The 21,878-nt window shown below is 42.7% G+C and overlaps 1 protein-coding gene across 3 annotated transcripts in view; it reads left to right on the top strand.

Annotated features, from left to right (window-relative positions):
* Positions 1–471: 471 nt before the first annotated feature.
* LOC106563322 (tight junction protein 2) overlaps positions 472–21,878 on the top strand; it is a 29,895-nt gene continuing 8,488 nt past the window's right edge. For 2 of the 3 annotated variants that reach the window (XM_045689963.2, XM_045689962.2), the window contains exons 1-12: positions 472–671; positions 7,775–7,913; positions 13,130–13,183; positions 14,068–14,192; positions 14,303–14,405; positions 16,563–17,289; positions 17,470–17,573; positions 17,932–18,085; positions 19,090–19,201; positions 19,395–19,537; positions 19,687–19,771; positions 19,929–20,079. In XM_045689963.2, the coding sequence (XP_045545919.1) occupies positions 13,139–13,183; positions 14,068–14,192; positions 14,303–14,405; positions 16,563–17,289; positions 17,470–17,573; positions 17,932–18,085; positions 19,090–19,201; positions 19,395–19,537; positions 19,687–19,771; positions 19,929–20,079 (1,749 nt within the window). In that variant the 5' untranslated portion in view covers positions 472–671; positions 7,775–7,913; positions 13,130–13,138. The remainder of the gene's footprint in view (positions 672–7,774; positions 7,914–13,129; positions 13,184–14,067; positions 14,193–14,302; positions 14,406–16,562; positions 17,290–17,469; positions 17,574–17,931; positions 18,086–19,089; positions 19,202–19,394; positions 19,538–19,686; positions 19,772–19,928; positions 20,080–21,878) is intronic. The other variant, XM_014128832.3, reaches the window with a different exon arrangement.

The raw sequence follows: 21,878 nt of genomic DNA on the forward strand, positions 1-21,878 counted from the left end.
ACATTTGCAAACATTTCTAAAAACCTGTTTTCGTTTTGTCATTATGGGGTATTGTGTGTAGATTGATGAGGGGGCAAAAAAATGTTTTTAAACCACAAACTGCAATCAAACCAGAAGTAGAAGCACTGAATCAAAATTGTAGCCTATTGATAACATGTAGGTAGGGGTGGTCATGGTTGAGAAAAAAATGGTTGAGTTGATGATGAGTTTCCTTTTATGTTTCACTTCCCAGGTATGATTCATACAGTTTCAGTGCTGATTAGGCCCTACTTTGAATTCTAAGGAGTGTGTGATTGGCAGGAGTGAGTAGGCTTTGTCTCACCTTACATATTAATGAGCTGACATTCAGTTTCTGTACAATTCACAGTGGAGTGTGGACATCCTAACCGGAAGTGGGCTATATAAGTTTACAATTGAGGGGTGACTCATGCCCTTCGACGGAACTGAACTCACCTACGTATGGTCACGTGGTAGTCTACAGCGCCGTGCGTGACTCACCTGCAGTTTCAACAACACGCCCATACCTGCAAAAACCAGGAAACGCAAAGCATTGCCGCAAAACGAACTGCTTTTTTGTTACGTCAAAACTCACCTTCTGCTGGTGTACTATCATATTCGGTTTTTAATCGTGGTTTTCCAGCAAACGACCAAATATCTAGAATTTCCATTAGGTAAGTCAAACTTCGAAACTGCCTTTCGTAACGTAGTGTATAATCGCTCAGTTTGCTTCTCTTGCCTTATTTGGGTATTGACCATTGTTCACAGTAGCCATATCATGCGCTTTATTACTAAAGAAAAACATCAAACTTCTGAAAATATAGTACAATTATAACTGATCAGGCTTGGGCCTGCCTCATTGTTTGTCCTTTGTAGCCCATTCACGAGGGCTATTCTGTTACAGAAACGTTACCATTTGGCCTACATTGAGGAGACCTCAACTAAATGTTACTACTGAACCGTTTCCATTTATTCATGTCTAGTAGTTGACCTATTCAACTATTCATCCACTCTTGCTTTTTGGGGCAACTTAAACCTATTTTATACAGATTTATAATTCTGTAAATATTAACTGGTGTCTGAGTGTGGCTATGGGTGTTTCTAGCCCTTGATCATGACTGTGTCGTTATGTTACACACACAAGTCATTGGATGAAAGCTTCTTCTGTATGTATTTTATTTTATTTTTTGCCGATGCACATGAACACGCATTGCTTGCGTTACGTTCAACCTTTTGGCAGCTATCGTTAGGATAGTAAGAAAAGCCATGCATGAATCGTCAATGTGAAATTGAATCAGTGAACATACAAACACCATGTTACGATTACGGACTTACATTTTATTCTTCAACAAATCTTGCGTTGCAATTCTGACGTACAATAATACCTTTCAGAGTTTTGGCAGTTTCATCTCACCAACAACAAAAAATGTACACCAAATGGCCTGTGAGGAGTGCTACGCTAACAAGTATAACACAGTATTTAAAAAAATGGTCAGGGAGACCGGAAAGAGGTACCCTGCATGTTTCAAAGTTAGGAGTCTCTATTACTCCTCAGTTGAGTTTACTTCACATTTAGGTAGCTAATGTAATGGATTTGTTTGCCAAGTCTGTTTTATAACACTAGCTGTATTATGCCAACAACAGTGAAGTTTCAGTCCGCTAGGTGTATCTCTACAGATGTGGACATCCCCATGCATGCATCTTATCAGAATATGACAAATTCAATATTGCACCATCCCATTCTCTGGGCTCTGTCTGCAATCATAATCAGTAGTTTAAATATACCAGGAATAATGAAACAGACTATAATATATATTTGGCGAATCTATTAATTATGTATGACCACTGGAGGCTTTTGACACTCAAAATATATTTTTTATTGAATATTTGGACATTTATTTCATCACTCAATCTTGCCAAAGCATATTCTTTAGGGTGGGTTAATATGAATTTAAAATAATTTTACATGATTTGTATGAATCGGGCCATGAACATATAGACTTTGAAATGAACTAGGGAGAGGCTAAGCAGAGGCTATGTCTGGCATAAACTTATTACCACACTTTACAATAACTCTGTTGCAGTGGTTTTAGGTAGTCTCCGTATAGGCTATTCCCCTCGCGACACTGCTGCCCAGTTGAAGAGCGTGTGATCTGCTTGCAGCAGCACCATGCACCTTTGGAAAAGCACCCCTCAGCCTCAGAATATGCCCTTCTAGTCAGTCATTATACCCTAATGAATGCCTACTAGCAAGAAAAAGTGCAGAGCATGCATGATGCATGCAACTCATATTCAAACATATTTTAACATTAAATTCATCCTCCATTTAGTTCAGTATGTCATTCATTCTGTAACTTACCTGAGTTGCAATAGGAACTAAATCAACGAGAATAGAACAGTCTTATCCATTTGTTTATTGAAATCCATATGTGTGTATTCAAAATCATAGAAATTCTGCAAAGGTCTTCAGACTATCATTTTAATAATTCAATGTTTAATTTAGGCCTATCCAAATAAAATAGGACTTCAACTTGTAGGCATTGCAATTTAGGCTATCACTTTGGGTACTGGTGTCTTGCAGAGTAATTTGAACTCTTTGCCTTATTTTTTAACACATGGGTGAACTGTTGGAATCATGGAACTAGAATGATTATTCTAATTATATAGTTACAATATAATAGTGGGCACTTTGAATAGTGTTTGACATGACAATGATTGAAAATGCCAGTGAGGAGTTATTGTGATAGGGTAGGAACAGTGTTGATAAGAGTTTCCCAATAATCTTTGGCCACATTGAATGATTTCACTTAGCTACATGAAGTAGCTAACATTCTTTCTTTGCATATTCGGCTTTGATTTAGAAGATACTGTTGCACAAACAACATGCTGATTTAGGTCTACACCATCACTGGTATTATCAGGCTGTTTAGCTAATTACATTTGCTCTGACTCAGCACATTTTATTTGCTAGCCAGCTAACTAGCGATTAGCATTGGTGGCTAACACGATTTAGGCCCAACTTCCTAAGAAAAGACAAACTAGCTGTTTGCAGATGTAAGAAATACAAACGAATAGTGTAATTTATAGAACACTAGTTAATTTATATTAAGAAGCAAAGTTAAAAATGCGTCGTTGTCATCAACATTGTTGCATGTGCTAGATTGAACGCAAGTGTCTCAGTCGTGGAACAACAAAGCTCCTCTCCTTGAGTGTCGGGGCGGTACTCGGTCTGTGTGGGAAAAGCGGCATGGAGAGAGACGACTAAATTAAGTAGTGAAGTAAATTATAAAAATAAACGTTACGCACAGTGTATTACATTTTAACAAACAAAACATTCAAATAGTGTTATAGAAGGTAAAGTAAAAACCCAAACCTGTTCGTGAATCAATACTGGTATATCGTAAAATACGGTATACCGCCCAGCCCGAGAGTATTTGGCTGTTTTGACATCCAGAGCCAATTACCCTTTTTAACAGAACATCAAATCAAACTGTATTCGTCACATGCGCCGAATACAACAAGTGTAGACTTTACCGTGAACATATAGGGTCCTTGGACTGACTATAAGGAGTAATGTTTGACTCCTTTAGTCCATTTATTGGGCTATGGGTATGTCTAACCCAAAGCACCGAGACATTCAGAATAGCAAATCCCAGTCAAAACATCACTTTGAGATAAGGTTCACTACACACCATGTGGAGAAGAGATTTATTGAGATATATCATCTCCTTTTATTCCATTTCTTTATTTCAGTCTACATGCCCAGACTATGTTTGTAAGAACTGAATGTATGTTTTAATGTGAGGCCTTCTTTGATCGGAGTCATGGCCAGTTCTGAATGCTGCAGGTTTAGGCATTTGTTTTAGAATGAGATTCATCACCATTCATCGTGATACCTTCAGCTTTACTATCTGTGTGCATTCATTTACTAAATGATTTCCTAAAATCACTGCACGCTTTACTTAGATTAGTTCTCAACTGTGGGATGTTGACTGTCTCAGTGATTCCTCAGGGTCAGGGACATCATTACATAAACTGGTCTCAAAGCATTTCGTATTATTCTGTACGTTAATCCGAGTCATTCCATTTATCCTGAACAAAAATATAAATGCAACATGCAACAATTTCAGCGTTTTTAACTGAGTAACAGTTCATGGGGTGGCAGGTAGCCTAGTGGTTAGAGCGTTGGACTAGTAACCGAAAGATTGCAAGATCGAATCCCCGAGCTGACAAGGTACAAATCTGTCGTTCTGCCCCTGAACAAGGCAGTTAACCCACTGTTCCTAGGCCGTCATTGAAAATAAGAATTTGTTCTTAACTGACCTGCCTAGTTAAATAAAGTTACAAAAATAAATAAATAAGGAAATCAGTCAATTGTAATAAATTCAGTAGGCCCTAATCTATGGATTTCACATCACTGGGAATACCGATATCCATCTGCATTGTTGGTTAAGGGCTTGTAAGTAAGCATTTCACTGTAAGGTACGTACGTACCTGTTGTATTTGTCACATGCTAGATGAATGATCTGTTGGGGCTGAAGAGGGTATGGTGTGATGATGGAAAGGTGTGTGTGTGTGTGTGTAATGATGATGAGGGGCTCTGGGTGTTAATGGCCAGAGGACTAAGCCTCCGTGGGGATTATGAGAAAATGGGGCGGGGTGCATACATGATCTATCAAGGCTTAGTACCAGAATTATCCCGGCAGCAGCGTTTTCATTAGTGTAATGTTAAGAGATCTCCAGAATTGTATAAGAGTGACTTGTTGTCATCCCCTCTGGGCCTGCCCACCGCCTGTAATGTGGCTGTAATTGTCCATTTTGTTTCTCTGAGGGGGAAAATACATCTGTCAGAGCTGATGGTAGGGGACACAGGGCTCGTTACCGCACATATAGTAGCTAGTGGGCAGGGTTCAGTGTAGTGTGTATGTGTGATGGCAGTGAGCACAGTGGTGGGAGAGAGGGTTGGTAGTCAGGGGTTTAGAATATTACGGAGGGAAGTGTGACGTTCGTGGAACCGTTGTGAGTAGCATGGGGTGTAAGTGAAGAAATGACTGAGGGCTCAAAGATGAAGTTTAAGAAATTCATTACTATCATGCAGGCGGCCATGGGGATCGTCCCCCTCAACAAAAGAGAGCTCCTACCACCTGGGAGGAAACTATGGAAACCCCCAGGGTGAGTGAAGCAGAGGTGTGGCATATGAGCGTGTTTGCGTGAAATGAATGTGGGTCTACTGTTTAGTGTATGTAGCTTAACTGGTGGATTCAAGTACAAGCATTTACTGCACGTCTAATGTAGTTGAATCATTTGCACTACAAATAATCAAGTGTGTGTGTGTGTGTGTGCGTGTGCGCGCCAGAATGTCTCTGGGCGATTGACAACCATGATTTGTAATGTATAGATGTTTCAGCCAGATGGTACTAGCCTACATGCTACATCATGAGCATATGTGTTGTCATTAGTTCCAGCTCAGGTCATAGAGCTTTGAGTGTGACTGTAAATGCACAGCAGATGAATGTAGCAGAGATCCTGTGAGTCTCATGGCTCTCCATAGCTGACCCAGTCAATCACTGGATCCATTATGGAACCGTTCTTTAGTTTGTGTGTGTGTGTGCTGTGTGTGTATATATTTATTTATCAATCAAATGTATTTATAAAGCCCTTTTTACATCAGCACGTCACAAAGTGCTATATGACCCCTCACCCACTGAGGATTTGTGTGTGTGATCCCTCACCCACTTTTGAGGTTGTTGTAGATCAGTAATTCACTATGCACAACATGGGTCTTAGTCATTCTCCCAAGATGCATAGGTTGCAGTATTCTTAGTTTGGAGATTTCCTAATCGTGTAGTCTCATTCCAGGCTGAATCACAACCGGACGTGATTGGGAGTCACATAGGGCGGCGCACATTTGGCCCAGCGTCATCCGGGTTAGGGTTTGGCCGGGGTAGGCCATCATTATAAATAAAAATGTGTTCTTAACAGACTTGCCTAGTCAAGTAAAATTTAAATAAAAATAAATATATGCTGATAGAATCTTGCCTGTAGTTTCCCTGCACATCTAAACACTGCTTGGGTCAGGGTATTGGGGAGATAGTTGGAAAGGAAAAGGCAAACAACACGAGCAGAGCATTTGCTCAAACCAAAAATATGAATGCAACAATTTCAAAGATTTTACTGAGTTACAGTTAATATCAGTACATTGTAATTCATTAGGCAGTAATCTATGTATTTCACATAACTGGGAATACAAATATGCATCTGTTGGTCACAGATGCCTTTTTTAAAAGATAGGGGCATGGATCAGAACCCCTGTCAGTATCTGGTGTGACCACCATTTGCCTCATGCAGCGTGACACATTTCCTTCGCATAGAGAGTTGATCAGGCTGTTGATTGTGGAATGTTGTCCACTCTTCAATGGCTGTGTGAAGTTACTGGATATTGTCGGGAACTGGAACACACTGTCGTATACGTTGATCCAGAGCATCCCAAACATGCTCAATGAGTGACAGGCCATGGAAGAACTTGGACTTTTTCAGCTTTCAGGAATTGTGTACAGATCCTTGCGACATGGGGCCGTGCATTATCATACTGAAACATGAGGTGATGGCGGCGGATGAATGGCACGACAATGGACCTCCAGGATCTTGTCACTGTATTCAAATTGTCATCATATAAAATGCAATTGTGTTCGCATAACCGCACTGCCACTTTGTTTACAACGTTGACATCAGCAAACCACTCGCCAACACTATGCCATACACGCTGTCGGCCATCTGCCCAGTACTGTTGAAACCGGGATTAATCCGTGAAGAGTACACTTCTCCAGCGTGCCAGTGCCCATCGACGGTGAGCATTTGCCCACTGAAGCTGGTTACAACGTCGAACTGCAGTCAGTCAGTCAGTCAAGACCCTGGTGAGGACGACGAGCATGCAGATGAGCTTCCTTGAGACGGTTTCTGACAGTTTGTGCAGAAATTCTTATTTTTGTGCATATGGGTTTTGTGGGATTTTTTTTATTCAGCTCATGAAACATGGGATCTACATGTTGCATTTTTATATTTTTGTTCAGTGTATTTATTCCTGTTCTGACACAAGTCCAAATAGCAGAGCATATGTTTGGCTCAAATGCAAACAGATTACAGCTACACTGGCTCTCCTTGTTGTCCCCTCTGCCCTCTTACCAATGCAATCAATAAAAAAAAAAAAATTGTGTATTTTTTTTTTCATTCAACGGGCAGAATAAATAGCATTAGACAAATGCTTTATTGCCACACGTCCGTATCACATGACATTCAATAATACAGATGTTAATCAATAAAATAAGGTATTTATAGTACATGTGTAACCGGTGTGAAATGGATAGCTAGTTAGCGTTGCGTGCTAGTAGCGTTTCATTTTGTGACGTCACACGCTCTTGAGACCTTGAAGTAGTTGTTGCCGTTGCTCTGCAAGGGCCAAGGCTTTTGTGCAGCGATCGGTACCGATGCTTCGTGGGAGGCAGTTGTTGTTTTCAGAGGGTCCCTTGGTCGAGCCCAGGTTGGGGCAAGGAGAGGGACGGAAGCAACTCTTACACATGCACAGACATACAAAGTAACAGTACGTTATGCTAATTGATTCCACCATTACAATAACAAATATTTGTCTTAATTAGTTTCTACTCTTTTCTTCCGTGCTACATTTTACATAGGTTGACAATTTAAACCCCTTATACAAAGTTGAACTCTGATCTTAATGTTGAATAATGACTATCGAACGCTCTTTTGTCTCTCCCCACAGGGACCCATCCAGTACTGACCAGTCCAACACTGACCTGTACCGATCTAGCTGCTCCTGGGATAGGTTCTACTGGACCAAAGAAGCCCAGTACCTGTGTCTCCGTCGACTCTCTTCACCCAGCTACTCTGCTATTCTGACGGTACGTCATCATTTCTGCGAACTTTGTACATGTATTCTTTACTCATCCTATTCTGCCCTAAGACCGTGAGTGCGTGTGGTTGGACATATGATTTACACAGTGCCATTTTGTGATCTACTCGGTAAACAGGAAATCGAGAGTGGTTTTGGCAGTAGGATATGGTTTAAAAGTCAGTTTGAAAATCTCTGCTGGATATCTATTACCTTGGATCGTCCTTCAGTTATTCATGTTCCCATTCACAATGTATCCAAGGCCTATGTCCCTTAGCCCTATTTGGAAGTTGCTGGCCCACGCACCCCACCCAATGCATATTTAACCAGGAATATTAGGACTCTTCCATAGAAGCAGTTAAAAGAGAACTCAGAGGAAAAGATTCAGGCCACCCATCACAACAGATTATTGTGCTAAATGCATGTGCAACCGGAAATGCTGTTTGCTCAAGGCTACTAGTAGCACTGTTATCTACTTTACTTTGATGCAATGATATGGAGCTACGCTTGATGGCTACATCATTTGACAGCTCTGAATCTGATATTGGACCGACACACCCGCGTATTAATATTTTTATTCAGCTTGCATTGTTAGATTGAAATACCTGTCCTTTTTACAACACTAAATCTCTACAACTAACAATCATACTGTCCATTTAGGAACTGACTGACTTGCCTCTGTTAGTCTTGGGACACCCAGGGGCAAAACATCTATTAAAATAATCTGGAAGGATCCATTTTGTCAAAATAAAATTGACAGAATTCCAAACGATAATGAATGCGTGTTGTATTTTATTGGTTTGAACATTAGTTGGGGGTGTTTTTATATAAATGATTTGGTTGTGGTAATGGACTGCGTTTATAGGTCTACGTATTTGTTGAGATAAAAATATCGAGACACTTACCCCCATCTTGAATTGGTACATCCTAATACTGTCGTCTCTTTTGGCACTCTGACTTGTTTTACAGAGTCTTTAAAAAACGTTTTAACTCAGACTCTTCTTCCAGCATTGGGTAACATCTTCCCCCACGTCTATTTCTATGGGCACAAGCACTGTTCATGACACAAACTGTCCCCCCCCCCCCCGTGTTGTTGACAGAGAACATTTGCAATTCTACACATTTTGCCATGTGTTTTGTAATATTTGAGTAACATTACAATAAAGTGTTAGCTGACATGGGTTAGTTGATCTGGACATTTCTGACAAGTTAGAAATAACTCTAAGGTCCTAGCCTACTAGTGGTTTTAATCCAGTACTGTAGGTAAAAGTTACCCCTTGAAATCTGTTAGTGTCTTTGATAGAGTGCATTTGGGCACTCTGTGTAGTGTAGCTAGCTGTACTGCAAGTAGAGGGCGTACTGCTACAAGAAGACATTCCAGAGTGGACTCGTCTGATGGCTAGGATGGCTGCCCTGTAGATAAAACCACACCATGATGGGAACTGTATAGAATTGCAGTGCTGGAGTTATAGGCATACCTGGCATGTGTATTGTGTAAGGCTTTGTAGCAGATATGTATGGTTGTTTGTGTTGTCTTATTCTAGTGTGTGTGTGTGTGTGTGCATGACATTTGTTGTTCTGTTTTGTCTGAACAAGAATAAAGGATGTGATTTTAAAGCATGTGGTGAAAACGTTTGCTTTTGTGTGTGCATATTGGGTATATCCATTTAAATTCAATCATTTTTTGACATCTCTTTTGATTTTAAACCTTCCATACATGTTTGCCCATGGAAGAAGTGACTTTTTGGAACTGAATGCCAACACAAATAATTGAAATGATTACAAACAATTGTTGTCAAAACAATCCAAAACAATCCTTTTCATGTGTCAGTTATCTAAACGCAGAAACTCCATTTTGTTTTTTTAAATATTCGCATACATGGTAGCATATGTTGTAGCTTAGACCTCATTTCACATCATCTGAGGTTTTTGTGTTGTGTCCGCCATCAGTTGAGACACAACATTCTCTTAAATAGAGGGTGGGTGTCATTTCAAACAGAAATATAATTCATAGACTGGACCTATCCCTTCAAACCACTGCAAGTTAGCTGGTAGACCATTTGACATTTTAATTTAATAGAAATTGTAACTTTGAATTACTACCAAAAAACAAAGATGACTGCTGGTCCACCCACCAAGCGAATGTTAACTTAAAAACATGCTCCGGTACTTTGGTGACTAAGAAAGCATTTTTTTAAAACCTCCCGCTTTTTGCTGGATGTGTCAATGTGTAGTTCATATATGCATAATCTATGAGCATAATTACGGTCTTACCTCAATTAGCCAAGAAATCCTTAATTTGAAAGCGACTGTTCTCTTGAAGCTATGCTGTGCAATTTTCCCTAAATCTTTCCCCACGTGGGCCAGCCCCCTAGCAATTTGAGTTCTAGCCAATGAGCTTCAGCCCCTCGCATTTGAGTGACGGCTAGCAAGAGGCCTGCCCAGTGATATCCAATAAGGTTGCAGGGCAGGCCCAACGTCTCTGTCAACACAACAGAGGGAGAGAGCAATGACATGGTGCACATACAGTACCAAGCATACGTTTGGACACCTACTCATTCAAGGGTTTTTCTTTATTTTTACTAATATCTACATTGTAGAATAATAGTGAAGACATCAAAACTATGAAATAACACACATGGAATCATGTAGTAACCAAAAAAGTGTTAAGCAAATAGAAATAGATTTTATATTTGAGATTCTTCAAAGTAGCCACCCTATGCCTTGATGACAGCTTCGCACACTCTTGGCATTCTTTCAACCAACTTCATGTGGTAGTCCCCTAGAATGCATTTCAATTAACAGGTGTGCCTTGTGGAATTTCTTTCCGTAATGCGTTTGAGCCAATCAGTTGTATTGTGACAACGTAGGGGTGGTATACAGAAGATTACCATATTTGGTAAAAGACCAAGTGCTGTATCAGATGACCTGTCCTCCAATCACCCGAACCTCATCTCAATTGAGATGGTTTGGGATGAGTTGGACCGCAGAGTGAAGGAAAAGCAGCCAACAAGTGCTCAGCATATGTGGGAACTCTTTCAGGACTGCTGGAAAAGCATTCCAGGTGAAGCTTGTTGAGAGAATGCCAAGAGTGTGCAAAGCTGTCATCAAGGCAAAGGGTGGCTACTTTGAACAACCTAAAAAATATTTGGATTTGTTGAACACTTTGATTACTACATGATGTGCTATTTCATAGTTTTGATGTCTTCACAATTACTCTACAATGTAGAAAATAGTAAAAAATAAAATAAAGAAAAGCCCTTGAATGAGTAGCTGTGTCCAGACTTTTGACTTGTACTGTATGTGATGTAGTATGCAATTTCTGGGGACCACTTTTGGCTGGTGAGTGCTACTTTCAGAGCTACTGACTCTAAAGTATACAAAAGTACCAGATAATCTTTTTAAATGATAGGTCTTGATGTCTATTCTATTAACTATATTTCTATGATTTCAATAGATTTCCTATGAAGGATTGACAGTATAATTTAAAACAGCATATATTCCCATTCAAGTCAACATGCTCTGATGAGTGGACATCCAACCATCCTTTTTGGTATCATTTTGAAAGTTTAAATGTAAATTTTATTCAAATTTTAGTGCATTTATCAGCCAAAACATGACGCCCACCCTGTATTCAAGAGCATGTTGTCTCATCCAATGGCAGGCAGAAAACGAACGCGTTAGCTAATGTAAAATAGGGTCTACGCTACAATGTATGCGACTATGTAAACAATCAGAGTTTGTGTTTTTAGATACTTGACGTTAAAGGGGAACTAAACCATTTTCAACTTCATATTCATCAACTCCAGCACCACCTCAACATATTTGAAAATGGTGTGTTTCTATGTTTTGTAGTTAAAAAAAATCACGAGGAAGATAAGTGCTTCCAATGACCTCGTCGGTTTTCATCGTGTGATTTTTGACCAATTGTGAGTAGGCATTGCCTACAAATTGTCTACGAATTGGTTGATTATGTCATTGGAAACACTTAAAGAAAGGATATTTTTTTAATACATAGAAACATGCCATTTTCACATGTTGATATTGGGGTGGTGCTTGAGATTATTGTGAAATTACATTTTAATTATAAAAAATGTTATGTTTGTCATATTTTTACATGCACTCTAAAATGGTTAGACAACCCTGTTTTGTAAGCTTTTAAATTACATCAATTTCAACCGTTTATCTTTTTTAGTGATGACAACATGGTATGATGGTGTATGAAAAATGGGTCAACTTTGTGCACCTTTCTCTTGAATATTTTGGCATTTGGGTCAAAAAAGTCACTTTCTGACCACTTCTACAATGGGAAAATTAGGTTCCGTTTAAATCAGAAGGGATGCTGTCAAAAAGTGATTGAATTAAAATGGATTTGCCCTATTTGAGTTAAATGCGTTTACACGTACATCTGCATATACTCATTTGTATATGTCGGTGTGCGATTATCTTGGTGACTCTATGCACGTTATTTTGTGTGCATGTGTATTTAATCATCGCCGCGTTTGCAGTTGTGTGTTTACACTCTGTGGACGGTGGGATTTGGGCTGAATGTAGGCCAGCAGAATACAGCTTACGTCAAAGCTAGGCAGGCAGATAAATGCAGGGTGTGGCTGCTGCCACTGCTGCTGTGGAAATGGATGAGGTAGTGGCGTAGCAGCTCAGGCAGCCAGAGCCAAGAATCAGTGGAGGTAGATAGAGCAGAGAAGGAACCATGAAGACTGTCCTCCACCTGCACAGGAAATGGATCCACACCTACAAGGCCATCCGTATCCTCCAGGGGCTCGTGAGTGACTCCAGCTTGGCTCTAGTTAGACAGGTGGTCTCTGGGTGGAAAGGTAGACCGATAAGCAGGTGTTTCATGGTGGGTGCAGTAGTTGGTTAAAATGTGGGTGGGTACTTTGGTCAAGTTTTCTGTTTTCAGCTGGTATGTGTACTGTATTGGATGGTTTGTGTAAGGCTGAGGGTGGCAGTAGTCCATGTGTGACTCTGCTGATTATTTGGTGTGTACTGTACCATGTGCTCAGATTGGGAACATGGAATTTGTTTGTGCCGGGAAAAGCAGAGTGCTATCTTATGTGACCTTTCTGATGGGTATATGAGATTTTGAGCATGATGTTTGGCATGGTCCCTCATGGGCTAATAGTGTGCACCTCAGTATGTCCTGTTGAAATGAGAGAGACACATGGTTATCTCCTGTTTACTGTGGAATGTGTCCTTCTCCCATAGAGCCCAGTCATGGAGGAAACCGTGTGGGAGCAGTACACAGTAACGCTGCAGAGGGTGAGTCCAGCTTTACAACAACACACATACAGCACCACACTGGATTACGACACAATACAACCCGTTTTAAGTACTGCAACCAGAACACACTACAACACTCTTCACTGCAACTGGATCACATTTCAATGTGTACTTTTATAACCAAAACAGAATTGAATTGTAATTGTCATGCGCAGCTACACCACCAGATTACAATGCAATACACCGTGGGTCCTTTTTTTTAAGATGTGTTTCAGAACATCTGACGCACTCTAGTACATGTTCACCCGTCTACAGCACACAGACTGGAATAATGCCATGCATGCAATCACATCTGCCCAGGACAGTTAATCGTGTGGCGCTCATGCTCATTGTCTCCTCCACTCACTCTGCTCTGGCTATAAAGCTGCTTTGTGTTTTTACCACCACATCACTGACCCTTCCACATCCAGCTGTCATACAATCTGCTAGCGGGGAGGAGAGAGAGAGAGAGAGAGTGAGTGTGACGGGCTAATGTGATGCTCCTTTCGCTGTTACAGAATAGGTACTGTTTGGCATAGCATAGAGAATTATCGACCGACCTTCACATGCCGACGCTGTCGGCCAAACTCTCGCGAGCGGAGCAGGGAATGTTTTTAGTACAGATGGGAGAGGAGATGGGGGTCTTTAAATCTCTGCTCTAATCACATCTGGTCAGCACAGGGGCAGGTACATCACACAGACAACAAGGAGAGACACACACGTAAACACTAGGTAGGATGTATGGCTTATCTTACATAAAGACTTCATCACAAACCTAGACAGACAGATACATTTACTCACACACTAACCTGAACAGACGAGGTCACACAGGTACTCGCACACCCATACAAACACATCTCTAATACATGTCCTCTCCACTGCAGGACCCCAAGATGGGTTTTGGTATTGCAGTGTCTGGGGGGCGGGACAACCCCAACGAGGAAAGCGGGGAGATGTCCATAGTGGTATCTGACGTACTTCAGGGAGGGCCCGCCGATGGCCTGCTATTGTACGTACTTCTTGTCAATCAGTTATTATAAGAAATCAAGTGTTCTGTCATTTTCAGGAGCTAATGTGTGTACAGTTTGTATATCCTCGTATGTTAATTGTGTTTTGTAGTGAGAATGACCGGGTGGTGCAGGTGAACGCCATTCCCATGGACAACGTGCCACACTCCTTCGCTGTACAGACCCTCAGAAAGTGTGGAAAAGTAGCCAAAGTTGTGAGTATTTGACATACAGTACCTTCGGAAAGTATTCACACCCTTTTGACTTTTCCACATTTTGTTACATCAATCTAAACACTACTCCCATAATGACAAACCCAAAACAGCTTTTTAGAAATGTCCATTTTTTTTTTTTACAAATTAAAAACTTTACTTTTACTTAAATATTCAGACCCTTTACTCAGTACTTTGTTGAAGCACCTTTGACAGCGATCACAGCCTCGAGTCTTAGGTATGACACTACAAGCTTGGCACACCTGTATTTGGAGTTTATTCCATTCTTCAGGTTGAATGGGGAGTATCGCTGCACAGCTATTTTCAGGTCTCTCCAGAGATTTTTGATCAGGTTCATGTCCGGGCTCTGGCTGGGCCACTCAAGAACATTCAGAGACGTGTCTCGAAGCCACTCCTGCATTGTCTTGGCTGTGTGCTTAGGGTTGTTGTCATGTTGGAAGGTGAACCTTCACCCCAGTCTGAGAACCTGCTCCAGAGCACTCAGGACTTCATCAAAGATCTCTCTGTACTTTGCTCCGTTCATCTTTGCCTTGATCCTGACTAGTCTCCCAGTCCCTGCCGCTGAAAAACATCCCTACAGCCTGATGCTGCCACCACCATGCTTCACTGTAGGGATGGTGCCAGCTTTCTTCCAGATGTGACACTTGGCATTCAGGCCTAAGAGTTCAAACTTTGTTTCATCAGACCAGCGAATCTTGTCTCTCATGGTCCGAGAGTCCTTTCGGTGCCTTTTGGTAAACTGCAGGCGGGCTGTCATGTGCCTTTTACTGAGGAGTGGCATCCGTCTGGCCACTGAGATGGTTATCCTTCTGGAAGTTTCTCCCATCTCCACAGAGGGACTCTGTAGCTCTGTCAGAGTGACCATTGGGTTCTTGGTCACCTCCCTGACCAAGGCCCTTCTCCCCCTATTGCTCAGTTTGGCCTGGCATCCAGCTCTTGGAAGAGTCTTGGTGGTTCTAAACTTCTTCCATTTAAGAATGATGGGAGCCCACTGTGTTCCTGAGACCTCCAATGCTGCAGAAATGTTTTGGTACCCTTCCCCAGATCTGTGCCTTGACACAGTACTGTCTCAGAGCTCTACGGACAATTCTGTCGACCTCATGGCTTGGTTTGTCATTATGGGGTATTGTGTGTCGATTTGATGGAGAAACAAAAACGTAATTTCATCCATTTTAGATTACTGGCTGTAACGTAACAAAATGTGTAAAAACGGAAGGGGTCTGAATACTTTCCGAATGCATTGTGTATATATATTTTTTGTTGTTGTTGATTATGGTGGCAAGATTCACAATTAGATGTGTTTGGGATCTGAGGGTAGACCTGGACATGGCACCGTTTCAGCTGCTACACTTGTTTTAGATGTGCTAAATTGCTTAGGTCCTAAAAATCATCATTGTGCTGCCTTGTTTATAGACCTTTCCAAGGCCTTCGACACTGTTGGCCGTCACATTCTCATTCAAAGGTTGACTGAAATAGGCCTGGATCAGGCTTCTTGCAAGTGGTTTGAGAATGAACTGTCAGACAGGACACAATGTCTGATTTCTGATGGTGTTAAGTCTTGTTTCCTGGATATTACAAAAGGTGTACCGCTGGGGTTCGGTATTGGGAACATTTTCATTTTAAAAAGTCAATAAATCTATTTTAATATACACTCACAATAAATCCATGATTTATTTTGGGCAGGTCTAAAGAAACATGAATAAAATGAAGTCAATTTTAAAAGAACAGAATTTGAGTCGGCCTACTCTGTTGTCAGACTATGCCATGCCGTAGGCTAGTTCAATTAGCAGACAATATATTCTTATAAGTCCCATGCCATTATTTTATATATAATTTTTAGCTGAATAAAAATAAAGGGTATTTTCCCATTCCGGCATGGAAGTGCCAATATGAAGTGGCTATGTTGAGCATAAAAGTGATCATTTGAAACAGGTCCTATATGCTAGCTTTAGAGTTATTTGGCACCTTTAAGTTAAGAATGATACAAACCTTTTAAATCAAAACGTATATGGGCTGCCTGATGTTCATGAATCATGTTGAATTTGTTGTCCTCAGGGCACCATTTGAAAATACAAATAAATACAACTTGAATAAATAACAGTTGTCAGTGATTCCTGATGTGGTCTTTGTTTTTGACAGACGGTCAAGAGGCCCAGGAAGGTTCCGGTGAACCTGCTGAAACGCGCCCCTTCCCCTGATGACCGCGTCTTCAGTAACGACTACAACGATGACTATGACTACGAGCAGGACCGCCGCAGTGTGTACAGCGGACGCAGCAGTCATCAAGACCGCGACCACAGCCAGGAGAGGGGTGGTTACACAGACGCTGGCTATCAGGGACGGGGCTTTGACCGTGATTACGGTCGAGATGACCGGGGCAGAAGTATGGAGAGGGACCTCCATCCAGACAGGCAGTACAGACGAGACGGGAGCATGGGTCGCACTCTGGACCGTGAACGTAGCCCTGACCGCCGTTACAAAAGCGACCTCACTCTTGACCGCGACCACAGCCCCGATCGGCGTTACCGCAGCGAACGGGCCCTTGACCGCGACCCCAGCCCCGACAGGCGTTTCCGTAGTGAACGCACTCTGGACCGCACTAACAGCCCCGACCGACGGTACAGAGCCGGTCACAGTCCCGCCCGCAGCCATGGTCGCGACCACAGCTTTGAACGTAACCGTGAACGTGTTCCCAGTGACCACGACCACAGGAAAGAGCAGATGAAGAGGAGCGGGAGCAGGGAGCGTCTGGACCGCTCACCCTCGCCCACCGCCATGCCAGTCCCCAAAGCCCGCCCCCCTCGGGAGCAGGAGCCCCTGGAGGAACCCCTCAACGTGCTGCTGCTGAAGAACAGGCCCAATGAAGGTCTACATGCATGCATACATACATACATACATACATACATACATACATACTGTACTAACACTCCATATTTACAGTGATATCTCCACTATGCTCATTCCTCTAAGACTGCCTGTGCTAAATGTTTACTATCAGTTAAGCCATGTTTTTCTATTTACACCACGTGTTTTGTGTGTGTTGTAGAGTATGGTCTGCGTCTGGGCAGTCAGCTGTTCATTAAGGAGATGACCAGTACAGGTCTGGCCTGCAGGGATGGCAACCTCCAGGAGGGAGACATCATACTGAAGGTAGGAAGGGCTTCACATACAGACCACTGTTAAATCTCCTTGTTTCACTGCTGCCTCTTTAAAAGTTACATGTTATGTTGGCCAAAAACTATAATGGGATTTATCTCCTCGCCATATTACTTAAGAATGATCCGTCTCGCACAGTGGGCTTCAGATATTATGCGCGTTTGCTACGATACACTGTGAATGTGATGTGACTCTCTCTCTCTGTGTCAGATCAATGGTATGGTGACCGTTTGCTACGATACACTGTGAATGTGATGTGACTCTCTCTCTCTGTGTCAGATCAATGGTATGGTGACCGTTTGCTACGATACACTGTGAATGTGATGTGACTCTCTCTCTCTCTCTGTGTCAGATCAATGGTACGGTGACCGAGAACCTGTCTCTGAGCGATGCGGGGAAGCTGATCGAGAAGTCTCGAGGAAAGCTGCAGCTGGTGGTGCAGAGAGACAGGAGACAGGTCCTCGTCAGGATTCCTCCCCTGGCAGACAGCGACTCTGAGCTCGATGGTGAGAGACCCTCCACTCTCAGTCTCTGTGGCAGCAGCTCCTTTCCTTTTTAAGGAAAAATACCTCTTTATGTGGACAGATTCAGAACGGTCCCAGTGCTTTGTATAAGTCTTTCATTGAGTGTTTTAACCTTCTGTATTGTCTACTGATATGAAAATGTATGTTTTCGGTTGTGTTATTGTCCTGTCCATGTCTGGTTTTATTGAATTGTCTGTTTTCTTTTTGTTTGATTCTGGCAACAACAACAAAAAGTTTCCCCTTAGGGATAATAAAGTTTTGTTTCAACTTTACTCACCTTCCACCCGACCTGTCATTGGTATAGAGAGAATATGAAATGGTATACCCATGCATGTCAGCCAAGCAGACACCTTGTTGATGACATTTTAGTCTATTCCATCAATAACATTTCACATTTCTATAGAAATAATGCATGATAAAGAGAACGTGTTCTCTTCAGTGTCACCTGGCTGTCTCTATGGCTACTGGCTCTATTTCGGTATATTTGTCACGTGATCAAAGTGCAGGTTATGATTGGGTTGTGTAATTAAATGGGAGGGTGGGGTGATGCGCTAACCCAAAGCGTTTGAGGGGGGGGGGGGGGGCGTTGTCACACACCCAGGGACTTCTGACCCACTTCGGTCCATTCAGGGACGTGGTGTGTGAGCGCTTGGCAGGGGAATATAATCCCCCCCCCCCCCGATAATCCACTTATTGAATATGACAGAATTTCATTATGTTATGGTCTGAAATGTAGCAAATAAATGTGCGATCTAAGATTGGAACTGCAGCTTCTGTATTGAGAACTGGGGTGCTTGTCTGTGTCAGGTATCTGCAAGAAACGGAACTGTCTGAGGTTTGCTGTGTTTGTCTGTTTCTCTCCACTCCACTAATACCAAATGTAACATTTCTTATGGGAAAAGTTGAGTTTGTGTTACGTGTATAAAGCCTGACTTGGGTGATCTGTCTGAAGAGGAACTAGATGTTGGTAATATTTTGTGTTCCAGATATCTCCGAGATCGAGTCTTATCGCTCCTACTCGCCACAGGATGACCGACGGGCCCCCCACTCAGACCTGTCCTCCCACTCCTCCAATGAGAGGCTCAGAGACAAACCCAGGTAAACAGTCACCCTCTGCTCCCACCTGCAGTATGGATCACTCTTATGTACTGTACCATATAATATTGTCAAATTGAGATGATATTTACGTTGAGTATCTGTACTCCATCACTATGGCATTTCGGAGAAGATGAAAGCCTACTGTAGCTGTACTGTTTGAGAATCATGGGATTATGTGTGTTTTTATGATCAGGGAGGAACCTCCCAGCAGGCTGGCTAAAATGGGCGCTATGCCGACACCGTTCGCCATGCCGGCGCGAAAACCGGCTAGAGTTGTGGAGGACACGCCCCTTCTGCCAGCAGAGAGGGTGGAGCCCCGCCCAGAAACACCCCCAGGTAAGCACAATGACTTTGAATAACTGAATATGGTACATTTTTTTTATTTCCCGTTATCACATTTATCTGTTATATAAGCAGTGCATCAGTTAACTTACACATCCATCGTAGCAATGCTCACCAATGAGGATTTCCATTTTGTTTTTCAGCACCGGCAGTAACTGTTGCCCCAAAAGTCCACGCTGCCCCAAAGGTGCCACTGACGCCAAGCATAGAGGATCAGGAGATATACGGGTAAGTGTTGGTTCCACAAGCAAATCTACAGAGAATGGGTCTAGGGTACAGACTCACTATTAACTCAAGAGTTGTGTACTCTAATCTAGATTATGAATAGAAATGTACAAAATTTTATAACTTGCCTGTTGTCTTAAATGGGTTGTGTGTTGTCCAGACCCAACACGGTGATGGTGCGTTTCCAGAAGGGGGAGAGCGTGGGGCTGAGGCTGGCGGGAGGAAATGATGTGGGAATCTTCATCGCAGGCATTCAGGAGGACAGTCCTGCAGAACAGGAGGGTCTTCACACAGGGGACCAGATCATGAAGGTAGGGGAAGGGTTAACTCTTAGTCTTTGTCTTCTTTGGGATCGGTGTCCCTTCCGTGGGCTAATGCGATTAGCATGAGGTTGTAAGTAACAATAACATTTCCCAGGACATAGACATATCTGATATTGGCAGAAAGCTTAAATTCTTCTTAATCTAACTGCGCTGTCCAATTTACAGTAGCTAGAATGTTTTTTTTCTTCTTCTTTGTACACTGCTCAAAAAAATAAAGGGAACACTTAAACAACACAATGTAACTCCAAGTCAATCACACTTCTGTGAAATCAAACTGTCCACTTAGGAAGCAACACTGATTTACAATAAATTTCACATGCTGTTGTGCAAATGGAATAGACAACAGGTGGAATTATAGGCAATTAGCAAGACACCCCCAATAAAGGAGTGGTTCTGCAGGTGGTGACCACAGACCACTTCTCAGTTCCTATGCTTCCTGGCTGATGTTTTGGTCACTTTTGAATGCTGGCGGTGCTTTCACTCTAGTGGTAGCATGAGACGGAGTCTACAACCCACACAAGTGGCTCAGGTAGTGCAGCTCATCCAGGATGGCACATCAATGCGAGCTGTGGCAAGAAGGTTTGCTGTGTCTGTCAGCGTAGTGTCCAGAGCATGGAGGCGCTACCAGGGGACAGGCCAGTACATCAGGGGACGTGGAGGAGGCCGTAGGAGGGCAACAACCCAGCAGCAGGACCGCTACCTCCGCCTTTGTGCAAGGAGGAGCAGGAGAAGCACTGCCAGAGCCCTGCAAAATGACCTCCAGCAGGCCACAAATGTGCATGTGTCTGCTCAAACGGTCAGAAAGAGACTCCATGAGGGTGGTATGAGGGCCTGACGTCCACAGGTGGGGGTTGTGCTTACAGCCCAACACCGTGCAGGGCGTTTGGCATTTGCCAGAGAACACCAAGATTGGCAAATTCGCCACTGGCGCCCTGTGCTCTTCACAGATGAAAGCAGGTTCACACTGAGCAAGTGACAGACGTGACAGAGTCTGGAGAACGTTGTTGGAGAACGTTCTGCTGCCTGCAACATCCTCCAGCATGACCGGTTTGGCGGTGGGTCAGTCATGGTGTGGGGTGGCATTTCCTCCATGTGCTCGCCAGAGGTAGCCTGACTGCCATTAGGTACTGAGATGAGATCCTCAGACCCCTTGTGAGACCATATGCTGGTGCGGTTGGCCCTGGGTTCCTCCTAATGCAAGACAATGCTAGACCTCATGTGGCTGGAGTGTGTCAGCAGTTCCTGCAAGAGGAAGGCATTGATGCTATGGACTGGCCCGCCCGTTCCCCAGACCTGAATCCAATTGAGCACATCTGGGACATCATGTCTCGCTCCATCCACCAACGCCACGTTGCACCACAGACTGTCCAGGAGTTGGCGGATGCTTTAGTCCAGGTCTGGGAGGAGATCCCTCAGGAGACCATCCGCCACCTCATCAGGAGCATGCCCAGGCGTTGTAGGGAGGTCATACAGGCACGTGGAGGCCACACACACTACTGAGCCTCATTTTGACTTGTTTTAAGGACATTACATCAAAGTTGGATCAGCCTGTAGTGTGGTTTTCCACTTTAATTTTGATTGTGACTCCAAATCCAGACCTCCATGGGTTGATAAATTGGATTTCCATTGATTATTTTTGTGTGATTTTGTTGTCAGCACATTCAACTATGTAAAGAAAAAAGAATTTCATAAGATTATTTCTTTCATTCAGATCTAGGATGTGTTGTTTAAGTGTTCCCTTTATTTTTTTGAGCAGTATATTATCTTTTACCAGATCTATTGTTTTA

The sequence above is a fragment of the Salmo salar genome, chromosome 11 (assembly GCF_965601325.2).
Source record: "Salmo salar chromosome 11, fSalSal1, whole genome shotgun sequence".
Taxonomy (NCBI): Eukaryota; Metazoa; Chordata; class Actinopteri; order Salmoniformes; family Salmonidae; genus Salmo; species Salmo salar.